Source organism: Myodes glareolus, chromosome 6, assembly GCF_982192425.1.
Source record: "Myodes glareolus chromosome 6, mMyoGla1.1, whole genome shotgun sequence".
Lineage (NCBI taxonomy): Eukaryota > Metazoa > Chordata > Mammalia > Rodentia > Cricetidae > Myodes > Myodes glareolus.
Genome location: NC_142031.1, coordinates 27934045 through 27954403, shown reverse-complemented (window position 1 = coordinate 27954403; position 20359 = coordinate 27934045). Strand labels below are relative to the sequence as shown.

At 38.4% G+C, this 20359-nt stretch overlaps 1 protein-coding gene and 2 non-coding genes across 8 annotated transcripts in view; 1 reads left to right on the top strand and 2 right to left on the bottom strand.

The window, feature by feature from the left end:
• The window catches only part of Alms1 (ALMS1 centrosome and basal body associated protein), a 123408-nt gene that overhangs the window by 42413 nt on the left and 60636 nt on the right, over positions 1-20359 (bottom strand). For all 6 annotated transcript variants that reach the window (XM_085690559.2, XM_085690558.2, XM_085690561.2 and 3 more), the window contains 3 exons: positions 10794-11023; positions 8722-8847; positions 1495-1653 (listed from right to left, as the gene is read on the bottom strand). In XM_085690559.2, coding sequence (XP_085546685.2) covers positions 1495-1653; positions 8722-8847; positions 10794-11023 — 515 coding nt within the window. The remainder of the gene's footprint in view (positions 1-1494; positions 1654-8721; positions 8848-10793; positions 11024-20359) is intronic.
• Positions 9341-9639, bottom strand: LOC148121691 (signal recognition particle RNA). Its single transcript, XR_015738222.1, has one exon.
• Positions 16146-16252, top strand: LOC125388569 (U6 spliceosomal RNA). Its single transcript, XR_007228283.2, has one exon. It is a non-coding gene; the product is annotated as a U6 spliceosomal RNA (small nuclear RNA).

Genomic DNA, 20359 nt, shown 5'->3' with positions numbered 1-20359 from the left:
CCTTCACACTATGTTTATAAAGTTCATTATGTATTGTTACATACAGTGACCCTGTTCTCCGTGTCTGTAAGTATTCAATAGTCAATACCACAAGTTACCTATTTTTATTAAAGAAATATTGGCCACTTGAGTGGTTTCTAACTTGAAACTACTACAAATAGATTGAAGAATCCGTGCGGGGCTCAGGGTATAGCTCAATGATAGAATGCATGTTTAGCCTAAGTGAGACCTGAATTCAAAACCCAGCAACACACATACACTGTCAGAATATTAATTTCCACTCTGACTGGCAGTGAATAAGTTCTCATCCACAGCACAGCGTTCTTCATTGCAGTCATTCTAATGAGTACAGAAAGCTACTGCTGTTTTACTTTGTATCCCCAGATTATCAACAAAATAAAAATTTTATATGCAGTTATTGGGTATTACATAGTCTCTTTTGTTCAATTTCTACTGAGCAGAATATCTTCTTCACACTACTTCTCTATACATTCAGAACATATTTTGTGGAATGTGCACACTCTAATATTTACTTCCACTCTGAATTTAATAGAATTTTAATAGAATAAAATTTAATAGAATTTTTTTACTTTAACATTCCTTATCTGGCAATAGTTGCCAGTTTTATTTTCTGTTTTGGTTTTTTGAAAGGAATACAGTTTAATGAAGTTTTTCCTTTTCTAAAATTAAGAAGGCATACTCTTCCATTTCTTATAGAAGATTTACCTATCAGTTTATCTACTTACCTATTAATCTATGTTTCTATGTTTTGGTTTATTTTTTCTAAAGCAGCATCTAACTGGAACTAGCCCTCTTCCTACAATTTTAAAAATATTATACTTTTCAGAAAATGGCTACCCTCTATGTAGAGGAAAAGTTGAAAATTCAACAGTTTGAGCCAAGAAACCAAGTGTCTGAATGAAGCTGGTGGGATGTGAAAGGACTGATAGAGGCCTGATGTGAACATGAGAGTGGATGTCCTGTTGACACAACACAGCCGGGGCTCAGCTGAAGGTGACCAGTGTCACAGAGAAAAGTGAGCTAAGGGCAATCAGACTTTCTGGTCCCTCCCCCCCCAACACACACACAAGCCCAAAAATTGAATTTTCACAGGTTGGCAGCAAAATAAAACATCATGTGAACTCTTAACTCCTTGTCAAATCCAGCCAGAGTGCCACTCTGCAACATTTGGCAGAAATAAATTCATGAGAATTTTAATCAAGATTTTTCTGATATTTAGTATTCAAAATAAGCTTGACTTAGTGTTTATTTCAACAGCTGTAATACATTTTATTTATGTGAAAATGAAGTTTAAAGTTTTCCAATCTCTCTGAAGCACTTTAAATATTCTAACATTTAACTTTGCCATGTATACTATACTTAATGTAGGACAAAGTTTCCATAACAAACCAGAAAATTAATAAAGACAATATTCTCACTTCAAATAAAAAGGTTCAGGAAACAAGCTGTAAAACAGGCAAGGTCACCCATTACCTGCATTGTCTTTCCGAGGGGGCTTTTTCCCCGTTGTTGTTGCGGCCCTCTTACTATAGATCCCTTCTGTATGCTTAATGTTCACAGTGGCTGAAAGGTCATCATCTCTTGTGCCTAGCACTTGAGGTGGAAAGTCTGGGGCAACAGCATCATTGGATCCTACAGAAAAATGAGAAAATATTACACAATTAACACTAAAATAGTCTTGTGTTCAAGAAAGACTTTTTCTTCCCTTAGACTCCATCTATGAAAAGAACACCATGACAGGGATGTTGCAGGCATCAGACCATCAGTTAAACTGAAACTCAGAGACATGTAGAATAAACTGCAAAATTATCAGGCAAAGAAGAAAATGACATCAGACACGACCAAAAAAAAAAAAAATGGGACAGTGATTAGTTCTGAGGACTACTACCACGAGCTCAGGGAACCTGCTGAGAGAAGGAAAATGACAGGCGGGTGGCGTCTGGTATTGACTAAAGGAAGAAGACCCATTAGATAGTAGTTTCCACACAAACACAAAGGCTGAACAATGGGACACATTACGAAGAGTACTATTTAAACCTAACAGCAGCATATGGAATCCTAATCCCCAAAACCATAACGTTTACTGTACATAAAATAAATATCAATGAAGATTTTCTTTTTAAATCATGGATTGATTTATAAGCTTTGACTCAGGAAGACTGTCTAATGTTGGGATGTTCTATGTTACATGAATAAATTGAAGAAAGAGGTCACTCAAAGATGAAAGTTGAAAGCCTGTGTAGCAGCAGGAAGGTCCAGCCTCTAATAAACTAAACTTTGAACTAATGTAAAAAGGTGTATTTATTGTTACAAAGTTGTTTTTCCAGGTGAAGTATTTCCTCACACCAAGGGCCTTATTCTAATTCAAGTCTCTCTAAAGGAAAGCATCACGTGTCCATGGTACTTTACTACTTATTGTGTTCTGTCTGCAATCCACAGTAATCCAAGAGCTCCAGGTGTGTCAGAAGCATCTTGTGACCAAAGTCATGCAAAGACTATAATGCCCCCTTCAGAAGAACAATTTCACAAATCACAGAAAACAATCATCATTTTCCACAATGATTTTTCAAGGTCAAATTACTTCTAGAAAACAACTAGTCACTCTAATGATTTACCCTAGACATAGGGCCTGCTCTTCTGGAGGTCCTGAGTTCAGAGTTTAATTCCCAGCAACCACATGGTGGCTCATAACTATCTGTAATGAGACCTGATGCCCTCTTCTGGCCTGCAGGTACACATGTAGACTAAAGACTGTGTATATAATAAATAATAAATAAATAAATCTTTTTTAAAAATTGACAAACAGAAACTAATCTGTTATGCCACATCTATAGGCAAAAAACATTTTTGGACATGTAAAGGCTTATAGTAACTACAAACTTCTATAAAACTGTCTTTCTAGACCAGGATCCCAAACTTTATATATTTCCTGCGCTCCTAATACTTGCATAATTAATATACAGCTGTTATAGTGATAGAATGTTTATGATAGTCTCAGTTATGACTGAGAAAGTACCAGTCTCATTGATTTCAAACACACTGCAAGTTTTCTACCAAGTCTTCTAGAACAAGTCTACAGATGACATGAATCTTCTCATCTTACCTGGTTATCACTTTCTGTCCCTTGCCACTTAGCTCTCTGGCAAGTTCTATTATCCTTTCTTCTACCAAGTCTCCAGTGCTACAGTTCCTCCACAACCAGACCTTACTCTTCCTAGGTGTACTATAACTACCAAGGAATGGTTGGGAAGAAATAAATGCTTAAGCAAGACATAGTGGCATATGCCTTTAATCCCAGTACTTGGAAGGCAGAGGCAGGTGAATTTCTGAGTTCATGGCCAGCCAGGTCTACATAGTAAGTTCCAGGACAGCCAGTTACATAGAGAGACCCTGTCTTAAAAAAACCAAAACAAAACAATGACCAATAAATGAATGAATAAATGAATGAATTGCATAGAGAAACCCTGCTTTGAAAAAACAACAAATAGACAAAACAAATAAATAGATGCTTCCAAGAGTTTTCTCTCTTTTATGCTTCAGATTTTAACAGTAAAGGATACAGGTAGTTCTTATACCATTTTAATAGAAAGTAAAAATAGATGCCCCTTCTCTATACATTTTAAGTTACTATTTATTGTGGTTCAACACAACTCTAATTGGTAGCTATTCTTATCAATCTTTCTACAAACCAGAGCACATGTCTGGAGCAACAAACAACATGAACAATCAGTCCGCTACCCTTTTTCCCCCAAGAGCGGTGACCAGGTCAGTTGGGTTAAGAACAACAGATAATTTCTCACAGTTGCAGTGGATGAGCAGGAGAATGCCAGTGAGGCTGAGAGGCAGCTGGAGAGGAGTGCAGACAAACATGCACACTATAGAGAGTATGCTCTGATTTTCCAGCATCTGTGCAGAGCTGAAATACATGTGGATATGGATTTCTATCTGGGGCAGAAAGAGTTAACTTACTTCTTCCAGAACAGTAATTAGAGATCTGGACTCTTCTTGATCATTTGTGTATTTTCATAAAAGCATTCATCTATGATGCAAATAGAGCCTCTTCATGTTACCCCTTGCCAACATCTTTATGTGGCTGTATAACAATACCTCTCTATTCACATGGCCAAAGCAGATACTTATATCATCTTCCCCACATCTGCTTCTTAATCTCCATCTTAGGAAATGTCATTCCTACTTACCCAGTGTTCACTGTGGGAAACTAAAAATCATTTTTTCCGATTGCCTTATCCTACACTCTTGGCATTCTAGCAAGTCCAGATGAAGTTTCCTGTGTCTGTTTACTCCTTCTGTATGATGTCACTCTAATCTTTTCCCAGTACTACAAACCCTTCTTCAAAGTACTGTCTCCACTAACGCTTTGGCTCTGAATCTCCCACTTCCCGTCTACAAGCTATGATCACCATATGAAAAATTGGAAAACAAATTTACAAATATAAACCAAACTATAGCTACCTACTGCAGCAAAGCACAAATGCTTTCAAATTGCTTACAACCTGCACGATCTACTGTCAATCACGGTTGGCCACCACTCTGCTTTCTTTCTGTACGAGGACTCAGCAAAGCAGATCAAACTGGAATCACTTGTACTAATGACATGCAAGCAAATTCAGACTGTAAGAAGTAGGATCCTGAAGAGACCAGCTTTCAAAATTATAGATTTTCACCAACCAGTTGAAAAGAATCAGTTCAGCCTGAGAGGAGGAACAAAGTAACAGTAACATGCTTACCAACCTAGTATGGCATTTGGCTGGAACATGTTAACTCCTTTTAATACTCACTAGTTCAAAGAACAAATAATGCAGCATGTATCAGAATGGTGTTACTTTACAAAATCCCAAGAATTATAAGTACTCCCTACTGTGTTCATTCATTCATAAGTGACAGACATATGAGGTACGCATTTGGCTACTGTGAACACTACCTCTATGTGTAGTCGGAGGTCAACCACTGGCAAAACGCACGGTGTACAGACAAGACAAGCAGGACACAAGAAAAAAAACTGTCAAATCTTGTCAAGACAGGGTAAGACAGTTCTGAAAACTTTCCTGCCTCTAGGCCTTAGACAAAGTTGGTTGCTCCAAAGTTACAAATGAGACTTTGGGTGACTGCCCAGGTAGCCAACTGTCTCTGTCATTTACAGGACATTTTGAAAGTTGCTTGATTGCATTTCCTGTTTACTCAAGTAATGCTCTCACGTCTTCGATGGGGTTGAAGACTAGATAGATGTAGTTACTTTCCTCGTATGACCTGGCCAAGCTTTTTATAAGACAGACTCCTTATGATATGATAATTATTGAAACAGTTAGCATATGTTTCTTGCTTCATATTGTTTATGCTAATTGCAATTCTAATTTTTATTTGATATTTGTTCTTATTGTATATAGTTTGTATTAGGCGTAGAACTCTCTTATTTAAACAAAAGGGAGGTGCTGTAGGAACTCCTTCAGCCAGCAGCCTTTAAGATACCAGCCCACTTGGACGTGGCCTCTTATATTATAAATGCCTACCTGCTCTTTCTTCCAGCTGCTGGATTCAGTTTCTGTTCCCTGTTCATGTAGAGGACTGTGATCTGTGAGTCTACTCTTTAACCCTTTAGTGTACTTTTTTTTTTAAAAAAATGCTGGTTACCAAGAAGCTGTGCTTAATTCTTTTGTGTTTAGAATTCCATTTTCGAGTTTTCTCAGGTTTTATGTGGATTTAGCTGGTACATGTTGGTGGGCCAATCTGTAGCTGGAGGTTGCTCGTTCATTCCCAGCTTCTCAGACCCAAAATAATCACACAGAAACTGTATTAGTTAAATCATTGTTTGGCCTATTAGTTCAATCTTCTTATTGGCTAGTTTCTTACATCTAAAATTAACCCATTTCTATTAATCTGTGTATTGCCACGTGGCTGTGGCTTACTGGCAAGGTTCTGACATCTGTCTCCTGTGGGTGGCTACATGGCTTCTCACTGACTCTGCCTTCTTTCTCCCAGAATTCAGTTTAGTTTTCGTGCCTAGCTCTATTCTGCTAAGCCACTGGCCAAAACAGCTTTATGTATTAACCAATAAAAGCAACACATATAAATAATGACTTCTCACACCATCTATGAACATGGATACACAGATGATTATTTAAAATACTGTTTTCATTATTCAGAAGCAGAATTGCTCAAAAAATTGTGTTTGGAGTTCCGAAAAATTGCCATGATGCTTTCCACAGTGGCCATTTACAGTCCCATCAGCACAAAGATTCCAATTTCTTCATAGCCTCATTGACAAGTCTTTTATGTTTAAAGGAATTAGGAGTGATTCTATCAAGTGTGATGTGTGACCTGTTATTGCTCTGGGTTGTAATTGCCTGTGATGATTGAAACAAAGTATCTTTTCATGTATTTGTACGTTAATGTAGATTTAGGTTCCGTGAGCATATATAAATCATCAAAGTATTTTGGGGGCTGGAGAGATGGCACAGCGGTTAAGAGCATTGCCTGCTCTTCCAAAGGTCCTGAGTTCAATTCCCAGCAACCACATGGTGGCTCACAACCATCTGTAATGAGGTCTGGTGCCCTCTTCTGGCCTGCAGGCATACATGCAGACAGAATATTGTATATATAATAAATTTAAAAAAAAGAAGTGCAAAAAAATCTAAGTATTTTGTTTTTTGTTGTTGAATTATAAGTTCTTCACATTTGTCTGGATATTAATTCCTTATAGACAAACATATGGTTTGCAAATATTTTCTCTTGTTCCATATTGGTGGAACATGCCTTTAATCCCAGCACTAGGGAGGCAAAGGCAGGAGGATCTCTGTGAGTCTTAGATCAGGCCATCAGCATAGGGAGCTCCAGGCCAGCCAGAGAGGCATATTAAGACTCTATAAAACAAAACAACCTTGTATTCTATGAATTATCTTTTTGTTGATAGGATATTCTTTGGTGCACAAGCATTTCAAATTATTTTTCTTTTTCTTCTTTGTTATTTATGTCATTGGCCTATGTTATTTTAATCATCAAGCCTCACATGGCAGCTCACAACCATACAGCAAAGGCAAGCCAGATATGGTGGTGTACACCTTTAATACTGACTCAGGAGGCAGAGGCAGGCAGATCTCTGTGAGTTCTAGGCCAGTCAAGTCTACATAGAGCAGTGGCTCCCTACATAGAGCACCCTGTGGGTTGCAACCCCTGGGAATTTGAATGACCTTTCATGGGGGCTGCATATCAGATATCTGAAATATAAGATATTTATAATATTTATATTATTTATAACAGTAGCAAAATTACAGTTATGAAGTAGCAATGAAATAGTTTTATGGTCAGGGAGTCACCACAACATGAGGAATTATATTAAAGGGTCATAGTATTAGGAAGGTTAAGAACCATTGCTCTAAAGGGAAGCTCAAAAAAAGGAAGTATAGGATCACAGCCATCATTAATTCCAGGTCGGCCATGAAGTATCCTGTGCTCTTATCAGCAAAGACACAATTCTTCCAGGTGGGCAGGATGACACTGGGAAACAACTGCTCAAAAAGAACACTGATGTACTTAAAATAATTCTGGCAATATGTAATAACTTTGCTGTGTAAATCTATCTGCCTACATGGCCAGATTTATAGTCTCTTATCTGTGTTCAAACTGTTCTAAGCATAACCTGGGGGAGGGACCCAAAAGAAATTTAAGCATGACTGTTTGGGGAATGCATAAGCCTGAAGTGCACATTGAATGATTGAAGTAAAGTCTTCTGTTCAATGCCAACTCTTATTTGGATCTTAGCCCCCAGTCAGCAGCTGCTTTAATAAAATGTTTTTCTTTCACCTCTAAGTATACAGTGTTTCTCACTGGGAAGGCACATCATTAATCTTACACTTTTGCTCCTGCCTTTGTGGCAACTTAATGGTGTCCCACAGAACTCTGGTATTTGTTCCTTTTTCTCTTTTTGTCTTTTGACAAAGTCATCTCAATGGACCTATCTTTAGATTCACTGTTTCTTCTGCCTGATCGTCTTCTGTTGAGCTCCTCTAGCAAATTAATTTTTCCTTCTGTGCTTTTTAAGTCCAGAATTATAATATGGCCCCTTCTTATAATTTCTATCTCCTTATAATGTTATTTATCTGGTAAGGCCTTAGTTCTCAAAAAGCCATTTAAGATAGATCACTGAACATGTTTTAACTAGTTTAGTATTTGTCTAGTAAGGCCAACATCTGGAATTCCTCAGGCACTTTTTTTTCTTTGTATGGAACATACTGTATCTTGTGTTTTTCCTTAATATTTTTAGCTGCAAACTTGGACATTTAAATAATACAATATAGCAACTGTTAAAGTTAGATTCTACTCCCACTGTGTTTAGTAATTTCTGAACCAAGACTATAAAGACTACACTTGACTGTGTATGGCCACTCCCGTTTCTACTCAATTTACACAGTGGCGGGCTAATCCATGTATGAAGTCTTCATGTCTTTGGGCTCTATGCTCAATCTAAAGGGACTTTGACATCAACCCAGGTAGTTGTCAACTCGGTTTTAGCCTTCTCTTTTTTTCTTACACAAATAACTCATTTATAAATTAAACAACTCACTTATGAATCAACCAAAGGTTGAGGCATCAAAACCTCAATATTTCTCTAAAAGGTTTCACAATCAACCAGTCAATACACTCTATTTCTGAAAATAAAATCTTGAATAATATTTTGCATAATACCTGAATGTGAGCTCTCAACAGTGGTATCTGATTTGGTATCCGGATCTGAAGGAACTGCTTTTAATTGTGGAACATAGTACATCTCTGAACTTCCCGATGGCTTATATGGCAACAGTACAGGCTGGGCTGAGGAGTAAAGATCAGAACCGTTAGTAAGAAAGTAACACTGACTCTAATACATGCCAAGTACCTTATACCTGCCAGGAAGTGTTCACATTAAGTGTAACACATATTGTGAAGGATTAGGAATAGGAAGGAAATCAAACCAAGATGAGGCTTAACCAGGATGAGGGGGTGCCTTTTCAGCAATTTATTCCATAAGTAGATAGTTCTAACTATAAAGCAGTTTATCTTACACAAAATCCAAGCCCCTGCTTACTTTACTCCTACAGACATAAGAAAATAAGTCTACTTCACATTTTCTATAACAATTTCAAAATAAAGTTATTATAAAAATATGATTTTGAACATTAAGAAAATATAAGATGTAAAAACGGACAAGGTATGACTATTTAAAGATAAGTTTAATTAGATTCTATGTTTTTCTTCTTTTTTTTTTCTTTCTTTCTATTTTCTTTTTTTTTAATTTTTTAAAATATTTTTATATAAATTTTTTTTACAGAGACGGGGTCTCGCTATGTTGCCCAGGCTGGAGTGCAGTGGCTATTCACAGGCGCGATCCCACTACTGATCAGCACGGGAGTTTTGACCTGCTCCGTTTCCGACCTGGGCCGGTTCACCCCTCCTTAGGCAACCTGGTGGTCCCCCGCTCCCGGGAGGTCACCATATTGATGCGAACTTAGTGCGGACACCCGATCGGCATAGCGCACTACAGCCCAGAACTCCTGGACTCAAGCGATCCTCCTGTCTCAGCCTCCCGAGTAGCTGGGACTACAGGCGTGCGCCACCACGCCCGGCTGTTTTTCTTCTTTTTACACATTCGTTATTGCAAAATAAAAAGTTAGAGTTCAGTTCTTCTGTTTTATAAGAATAGAATATTAATTTTTAGCCTATTCATACATAGAGAACTCTGATATAAATGTAGGTTTAAAATTTTTTCACAGTTGAGTCTCTCCTCTTGTGTTTCTGCCACCATCATAAAGGCAACATATTCCTGGCAAGACTGCAATTGTCCCATAGCCTGAATCTCAGAAACAGGCATTTGGAGGCACACCAAAACTACTTTTGCCACCTGAAACCTAACTCTGCCAAACTCCAACTGGCTCACAAGCCTGAGACAGAAAGACAATGTTTTTTTTTATATCTATTTATTTATTATGTATATAATATTCTGTCTGCATGTATGCCAGCAAGTCAGAAGAGGGAACCAGACCTCATTACAGATAGCTGTGAGCCACTATGTGGTTGCTGGGAATTGAACTCAGGACCTTTGGAAGAGCAGGCAATGCTCTTAACCACTGAGCTATCTCTCCAGCCCCCAATGTTTTTATTTTAAACAAAAGAAAATAACACATACCTGTGTGTAAGAATATGTGTGAATTTATATATATTTGTTAATACTACAGACTGGTCTAGGACCTGGTGCATGTTAGGTAGGCATACACATTATCATTGAGCTACATCCACTAGCATCCATGAAAATATTTTTTTCATTTGTGTATGTATGTGTTCATGTTTACACATATGAGGGTGCATGAGCACATGTGCACACATATATTCACATTTCCATACAGTAGGATTAATGTTCAACCCGAGGAACCAGTGACTGTTTCACAAGCAAGAAATACATCATCACTGTGCACTATAAAGTCTCATATATCATATCACTATGAGCCAAATGCCTGCCCTAAAAACAGTTCTTACATACTAATAGTATTTTTACAAAAATCATAGGACAATGTCAGCCAGCCATAAACAGCATGAATTGCAACATACTCTTGTTAACGCCTTCAAAATTAAGATGGAAATCCTATTCTTTTCACAGGTATGCAAACAAAAACTGAATATATTAACTTTGTAGCAAAATGAGGTTTAATGACGAGAAATCATTTCAAAGACAATTACACATAAAAGGGATGGTTATGATGTAAAACTCAGTTATAGTCCCTTACTGTCTTTGCCAAGAGAAGATGTGATTTCTTGCATCGAAGATGATGGGGCAAACTTGAGTGACTTTTTAACCATGGAGCCCAAAGTTTCCTGTCCATAATTATCAACATTAATAAAAATTTCAGAAGAAAACGTGGTCTTTTCTGGACTTTCTGTTGTTATCTGAGTGACTGCATCAGATGATAACTTTCCGGAGGATGTAGGAAAGGGAGCCTTACTCTGTTCTTGTGAACTAATGGGGAAGGGAAAAAAAAAAAAAAAAGAAGGCAAAACAGCTCATATCTTTGGTAAAAAATATTTAAGTAATTAGGTATTTGTAAATATAGTAATCTCACATGTAATAACCCATTTTTACAGTATTCCTCATTTTGATACATAGTAAAAAGTGATCAAGCATGTTTCTTATTATTTATTCTAAAATCTACTTTTAATCTTAACTTATAATACCATCATGTAATTTGACTGAAGAAACAGTACTTTATAGTTGAAATTATATATTCATTTATATATATTTAATTTGACAATTACTTTAAAACTGTACTAAATCCCAGAGGACACAAAGATAAACATGAAACCAAGTCTTATATTTCAATGGTAGAACAGGAAGTTATAAAGGGTGTATGTGTGTAATAAAGATTATTGAGAATTTTAAATGCTTAAAAATGTTTAGAATTTTTTTTTAAAAAAAAAGCAAATGAGTTCAACTATGTTCATAGCTGCACTATTTGTAATAGCCAGAACATGGAAACAACCTAGGTGCCCCTCAATAGAAGAATGGTTAAAAAAGGTGTGGAACATATGCACATTAGAGTTCTACTCAGCGGTAAAAAACAATGACATCTTGAATTTTGCATGCAAATGGACGGAAATAGTAAACGCTTTACTGAGTCAGGTAACCCAGACCCAAAAAGAGGAATATGGTATGTACTCACTCATAAGTGGATTCTAGCCATAGTTAAAGGTCTGTGAGTCTATAATTTGTGATCCTAGAGAAGCTAAATAAGTTGGTGAACCTGAAGAAAATCATATAGTTATCCTCCTGGATATTAGAACTAGGCAAGAATGCCAGGCAAACTCGGGTGCATGGGGGGTGGGGGGGTGGAAGTAGGGGAAGATGGTTAGGGAGAGGGGAGAGGGGGAGGATTGGGGATGGCTTGGGGGAATGAGAGGGGGGGAGGGAGGAAGGATGGTTCTGGGAGCAGGGAAGTTTATATCTCAACTAAGGGAGCCATTTTAGGGTTTGCAAGAGACTTGATTCTGGAGGGGTTCCCAGGCCCAAGGAGAGGTCCCCAGATTGTACTCTGGGCAACAGAGGAGAGGGTGCCTGAACTGGCCTTGGCCCATAACCATACTGACGAATATTTTGCATATCACCACAGAACCTTCATATGGCGATGGATGGAGATAGAGACAGAGACACATATTGGAACACTGGACTTAACTCCCTAGGTCCAAATGAGAAGCAGAAAGAGGGAGAACATGAGCAAGGAAAGCAAAATCAGAGGGGGCCTTCATCCGACGATGGATGGAGATAGAGACGGAGACCCACATTGGAGCACTGGAAGTCAGGACCGCGAAGAGTGCGTTCACCCACTGATACAAGTGGACTGATCGAATGAGAGCTCACCAAGGCCAGCTGAACTGGGACTGAACGAGCATTTGATCAAACCGGATTCTCTGAATGTGGCTGACGTGGGTCCCCGAAGTCCAAATGAAGACTGAGAAGCTATTGACAATGGCACTGGGTCTTGTTTCATCTGCATGGACTGGCTTTTTGGGATCCTGGCCTGTTTGGATGCTCACCTTCCTGGACCCGGAGGGAGGGGGGAGGAACTTGGATTCCCCACAGGACAGGAAACCCTGACTGCTCTTGGGAATGGTGAGGGAGAAGGAGAGGGAGTGGGTGGAGTGGGGGGAGCAGGAGGGTATTGGGAGGAGGGGAGGAAGTGGTGGAAAGAGTGTTTTCGGATACTTGAATTAAAAAAAAAAAAAGCAAATGACTGAATAACAAACATGAAGGAAGAAAGGACAGTTTTACTTTTGAAGAATTCCATTGAATATGCAGATACCTCTCACCCACGAAGGTAAAGCTTACCTCCAACACAAACTCCTAGTATAGGCTGGACTTAGTGGCTATATTTCAAAGAATACAGACTAAGAAGTGAGAAAACCGGCCAAAACCTGGTCAAAGCTGACACCATAGTGATGACTTATGAGTATAATGTCTGACTTAAGGGTGAATTTCACTGCGAAAGGTGAGGAGACATTTGCATTGTCGTAAGAAAAAGCTACAGGCTATGTAGCCTTTAAACAGAATTCACTGATCACCACTCTGGAGCCTGAGAAAGCCAAGACTGAAGCAGTGGGGGGATCGTTTGACAAAGGCATTAATCTCATTAATGAGGTACTCACTCTCACAATCTAAAAGCTTCTTTGAGGTCCTATCACCAAATACCATAATAATGGGGATTAGATTTTAACGTGAATTTTGGAGAGACTAAGTATTCAGAACATAGTATTCTGCTCCTGGTTCCCAAAATTCATGTCCTTACGTGCAAAATACATTCATTCCATCCCTAATCTTAACTCATTGCAGCAACAACTCGGAAGTTCAGTGTGTCATCTAACACCATCTACATCAGAGGCAGATTCAATGTTCAATGTATCTGAAAACAAAATGTTCTCCAACTGAGAACCAGTAACAAAAATCATACCTTAAAATACAATGGTAGGACTAGTATATAACACTCATTGCAAAAAGGAAAAGGAGAAAAAGGTGCCAAGCAAGTCCTAAATCTTGAATCTCAGAAGCAGTCCTCCAGTCTCCATGACTCTGGCAGACAATGCCCACGGGGCGCCTCATGGTGTGGTCACACCTGAGAGGACCAAGAGATGCAGAGACAGGGTATGAAACAGAAGTGGGGCAGCACTGTGAGTGAACACAGAAGATTCACAGGAACCTGAAATGACTCCTTTGAAATTATGTCCCCAAGGTCCTGCACTCTGGCTCATCAGTGGGAGTGGCACCAACAGAACCTGAAATGCCTTTGGATATAGTCTTTAATATTCTTAGTGAACTGACCTGGTTAATCCATACTTATTTTATCATATGGCCACTTGGTCATACTACTGGTGCTCTCTGCCAAACACAGTATCACATTTTTATAATACAGAAATGCTAAATATTTTCCAAATTTTAAATCTCCACTTCTTTTCTTATTAACTACATCTTTAAATCATTTCCTTCATGCAAAAGAGGTGGTGAAAAGAAGAGGTGGGCAGGGAGGAAGGGGCTGCTCTGAAACAATATCTTTTGGACATACATGGCCATTGTGATCGTGAACTCACAGCAGCTGTGGCACCCACACAAGACCTGTGCAGGCAGGTTCTAGCCTATCAATATTCCAGCGTAAACAGAGAGAAGGTGCACTGCAGGGAAAAAGCACCAGTGGAAGAACACCACTAGCCCTATCAGAGTCAAGCAAACACACCTGCCCCTATCTAATTCAGGAACTGAAATCCAACCAGTCCCAGAGCACGCAATCAATCAATTCCTGAGCACAAAATCCTCACATGCTCAGGAATTAAGATCCTACCAAATTCCACCACGAAAATCTCCACCTCCAAAAGCTCCACCCCTATGAAACCTTATATAAGCTCCATACCTGTGCAGTTTGGGGCAGCCACTCTCCTGGATTCCTCTCTCCCAATAAATCTCTTGAATGGGGTTTGTTGTAACTACTTTTTCCCCCTACTGGAGCAGAGTAGAGCTATAATGGCTCTTCCCAGAGCACAGCAGAACTGCTATGTTTCTGCTGGGAAACTCCCTTAGCAGAGCAGAGCTTAAGAGCTCTCACCAAAGTGGAGAAGAGTGGAGCAGGAAGAGAGCACAACTGTAACACTCTGGCTGGGGAAACTTTGCTCTGCTGGAGCAACATGTTAGACTCTGGGGAAGCTGAGCAGAGCTGGAACATTTCTTTGGAGCACAGCAGAGTTGGGCCAACTTCGCTGGGAAAACCTCCCCTGGTGGAGCAGAGTTGTTACACTTGCATTAGGGAAACTTTTCCCGGAGGAAGGATGTAAAGTTTTGCTGGGGACACAATCCCCTCTGGAACAGAGCTGCAACACTTTTGTTGGGATAGTTTTCCCTTCAGAGCTGTAACACTTACTCATGAAAGGCCCACCCCTTGAGGAGTTATTAAAGGTTGCTGAATGAGGGAATAGCTATTTCTAGTTAAGCTGTTAATGATCCAGTTATTACTCTACACATATACAAAATAATAATAAAGTCAAATGAATTAACACTTCTAAAAAAATCATTTTTCTTGAGTTGTATAACCAACATCTAAGAAAAAAAACAAGCTCCACCCTCAAGACATTGCTTAGAAATTTCATCACTTAGAAGTTCTTTTAAAAAATCATTACAGCATCTAGTTTTCCTAACGTATATATTGCTTTAAAATCTAGAGCCTGTGTATAAGAGAAAGTTATCTGTGATATTTGTGATTCTGACTCTGGCTTCTTTCAAGCTTAACTTAATGATCTCTGCCACTATTCATTTTCCTGCAAATGAAATAACTTCATTTTTCTTTATGGTTGAACAAAACTCCATTGTTCATAGCATATTTTCTTTATTCATTTATCTCTTCATAGATATCTAGTCTGATCTCGTGACCTGACTATTGTAGAGAGTGCAACAGTCAGCACAATATGCAGCTGCCTTTATGGCAAACTGACTAAGATTCCTCACTCCCAGAACTAGGAGACTTGGATCATATGGTTATTACAGTTTTAGTTTTTGAGGAATTGTCACACTACCTTCCACAGCAATTGTCTTAAAATTTCTATTCCCACCAACGCTGTACAAGAGTTCCTTTCCACCTTTATTCTTGCCAGAATTTGCTGTTATTTCTTGACTAGAGTGAAATGGACTCTTTCAACTAAATCTTTCAAAAACTGCTCATTTGCCCACTGCCAAAATCTCTGAGCAACCGTCCTATTTTAATAATGAGATGTTGGGAATACTCAATGTATATAGGAACAAAATAAGATTGTTAACATTCCTATTCAACATAATCAAGGCTGAAAAATAGAAAAAAAGTAAATAAGTCAGAAAGGAAGAAGTCATTTCTTTGATACTAGATATTATGTATACAAATAACCCCCTCCCCCCAAAAAACCCTATATAGCCTTGGAATAAGTGACTTAAAGTTGGCGGATACAAGATTTAAAATCCATCAAAATTCTGCATATCAAAAAGTTATAAATTTAAAATATAGAAATATCATACATGATACTATAAAAATATCAAATATCTAACGAGTATAATAAAAGATATAAGAACTCTATCAATGGTGCTCGCTTCGGCAGCACATATACTAAAATTGGAACGATACAGAGAAGATTAGCATGGCCCCTGCGCAAGGATGACACGCAAATTCGTGAAGTGTTCCATATTTAAAAAAAAAAAAAAAGAACTCTATCAATGTAGGAAGAAGTTAAGGATGACCTAAAAAAAGATTCTAAGTTTCAATCAGTAGCAGATCATTAATCCTATTGAAACAAACAAATTTTAATAAATTTGCAAAAATCATGGCTTAAAGGAGTCAGAGTTATGGAAACAATCAGAAAATATCAACTAATACTCTAGAGAGAGGCATCCTGGCACTCCAGGCAGAGACCTGGTAAAGGTAGACACACACTCTTAAAAATACAAGATCATGGGCTGGAGAGATGGCTCAGAGGTTAAGAGCACTGGTTGCTCTCCCAGAGGACCTGAGTTCAATTTCCAGCACCCACATGATGGCTTACAACCATCTGTAATGAGATCTAGTGTCCTCTTCCGGCCTGCAGACATACAAAGGCAGAACACTGTATACATAATAAATAAATCTTTAAAAGAAAATTTAAAAAAATACAAGATCATGAGAGTGTTCCCAAAAACAAGTGGGTTGGTGTGATAGAGCAACATGACAAGCTGAGTTCTCAATTAGACAATTTTGAGCCAAGACATTGGATTAAAATCTAAAACATAGTCACCAGACTTTTTAAGTAAGTCACATCATTGGACAAAGGAATTGTTGAAAAGCACACTGAAGGTCTCTCCCCAAAGGAAATGAGGATTCTGAAGCTGTCTACAACAGGAACATTGAAGGTAAGGAATTAAAAATCCACCAGACTCGAAATCAAAAGTCAAAAGAGCACTCTGAAACTTAAGAGTCCTTGTGAGACGAAGTTCCCCTGGAGAAGGTACAAATGGAGCAAAGCAAGCTCTGTAAGGGCTCAGTTCAAAGACTTTGAAGATGAAACTGAGACTTTCACAATAAGAACTAAAAATTTATGGAGTATAAAAATTACCCAAAACTTGAGACAAATCAAACAAATTAAACAAATATAAAAACCAAACCTGATTCAAAAGGGATTTGGTGGGGGACAATTCTGTGTTCTGTCAATTATGTTTTAAATAAATGCCGACTGGCCAGTAGCCGGACAGGAAGTAGAGGCAGGGAAATGAGAACAGGAGTATTATGGGAAGAAGAAAGTTCTTCCGCAGTCCTGCCACACTAAAAAAGGTGCCGAGCCATGTGGCTAACATAGATAAGAATAATGGGTTAATTAATGTAAGTTATAAGAGCTAATACGAGGCCTGAGCTAATGGGCCAATCAGTTTATCATTAATGTAGACTCTCTGTGTGATTTTCTTTGGGGCTTACCAGCTGTGGGAACCAGGCAGGACAAAAATCCCAACAAGCAGGCCCTCATGTTACAGGGATTCAGATGTTGGGTCCCTTCTAGATCAGCATAGATAGGTTTTTAAATGATTAAGCATTTGCATCTTCCTTTCCTATAACTGGCTACCTGCAGTCAACTGAAGTCTGAAAATAGTATAGACAGTAAGATACATATTGCAACTTGATTAATAGTTACTAATCTTACTGTGCTCTATAAATTAAACTATGCTACTGGCAAATATTTATAGGGTTCACAGTATATAAAGGTGTTAAGACTACCTACAGTTTCAGCCATCCTATATCAGACCCCATAGACAACGAGACTACTATAGAAAACTCAGGAAAAGTCCATAAAAAAAACCATTACAGCAAAAAGAAAAAGAACGGAATGAACACATGACAGGGTAAGAAACTCAATGGATAAAGTTCTATAAAGTAGTATACATATAAATATAATCCCAGAGGAAAAGATATTGTAAAAAACAATACATAAGAGTTAATGTAGTCTGGATATGATGACAAAACCTATAATCACAGCACTTAGAAAGTGGAGGTAGGAAAATCAGAAATTCACAGTTATCATCCATTGTACAGTAAGTTCTACGTCATGAGACCCTGCTTCAAAACACCAGCAACAACAACAGAATAAATAGGTAAGAATTCTCCAAAACAGCTATCAATCTATTAAGACATTAATTTAAGTTAAAAAATTCAGTGACTACAAATGAATTAAAAAGCAAAGAAATAACAAAAACATTACACACACACACACACACGTATTATCAGAGCAGCAAAAACTAGAGCGATGGCTCAGCAGTTAAGAGCATACAATGTTCTTACAAAGGACCTGAATTCAATTCTCAGCACCCAAATCAGATGTCTCACAATCACTTTAAGACCACCTCCTGGGGAATCTGACTCACCTGACCTCAGTGGTCAACTGCAGTTACATGCATATACCTACACACAGACACATACACACTTACACATAATAAATAATAAAAGTAAGTCTAGACAAACAACAAAAAAAAGGCCACCCTAAACTAGGAGTGGTGGCACAAAGCACTTTATACCAGAGGCAAGGGACGCTGAGTTTCCAGGCCAGCCTAGTCTACATCGTGAGTTCTAGGACAGTTAACACTATGTGGAGAAACACTATCTCAAAAAACAAAACAACAACAAAAAAAACCTAAAATGACATTGACTTTTCAACAAAGACAATGGATCCTTTTAAGATGCTAAAATACAAATTTAATTCTATAATCAAGTGAAACAAATACTTTAAACCTACCAATAAAAACTAGGCCAATTAGAAACATGACACAACAAACTCTTAATTCCAGCACTTGAGAAGCAAAGACTGCAGGACTGCCAGTTAGAGGCCAGGCTGGGCTACACAGCAATACTCAGTCACACACACACAAAGGAAAATATGTACCAACAAATATTCACAAATGAAACACAGCCTCAGGAAATACTACAGAAAATCTTACAGGATTTCCCAGTGTAACCATCCTTGCTGTCCTGAAACACTTTCCATAGACCAGGCTGGCCTCAAACTCACAGAGATCTGTCTGCCTCTGCCTCTGTCTCTGCCTCCTGAGTGCTGAGATTAAAGGTGTGCACCACCACCACCACCTGGTCTGCAGAAAATCTTTTAAGTTAAAGTAAAATGATCCAACACTATTCGGAATGGTATAAATGAAGAGGATTTCAAAAAATGTGTGTAATTTTATATATATGCACATAAAAATCTACATTGGCTGCATATACTTATATTGTTTTATATTATACATAATACACACAAGCCCATAAGAAGTGTTATCCGTTCAAAAGAGTAAAAGTCTGGTAGAACAGATATGTACGAGAACAAAAGCATACACAGAAGTGGATAGTGTGTACACTGAAGAGTACTAACCCAAGGTAAATTATAAAGTCAAGAAAATATTTCATTTTGTTTGTTTGGGTGTTTTGCCTGCACGCATGTATGTGCATATGAATGTAGCTACTGTGGAGGCCAGAAGAGGACATTAGAGTCCCTGAGACTGAAGTTATAGATGGTTCTGAGCTGCCGCATAGGTACTGGGATTTGAATCTGGGATTTTTAGAACAATCATTTCTCTAACTGCTGAGCCATCTTCCCAATCCCAGGAAATATAATCTTTACAGTTAACAAATATTAGAATAATAGGAAAGGCATATGACAGAAAGCCAGTAGAGGAGAAAATGTGGAAGAAAAATAAAGACAGATAAGGAAAAACAAATAGTAATAACTACCTCAGCCATATGAAGTCAAAACGAACCAAACACCAATTAACAGATAAAAAGTAGCAGAGATTTAAATGAGTGACATTCAACTACATGCTACTCAGAAGTGACAAGCTTCTTTTCTTTGGTTTGAATTTATTTATGTCACTGAGTTTGGTCTTGAACTTCTGATCTTCCTGCCTCTACCTCCTTATGCTGGGATAATAGATGTGTGGCACCATGGTTGGTGTACCGTGATATACAGTGATATATGGTCATTGGTAGGAATAAGGTGAAAGAAAGGGAAAAGATATACTAGGCATATATAATCAAATACAGCTTCCTCTTCCCTTCCCTTCACCTTTCCTTTTCTGATTATTAAGGTCATTGGGTGATTAGAACAATGTGACCACCAGCAAGGCGTGGGGTGATAAATGCCTACAACAAAATGCCAAGAGCACCACAGGGTGAGGAAGATAGGTGTAAAGGAGAAGTCTAGCACAGGGTAGGAGAAGCCAAGCAGGGCCAGAGGAGAACCCCTATGGAGACGTGGTCCTCAGGCTTTAACAGGACCTGACTGAGGAGCTGAG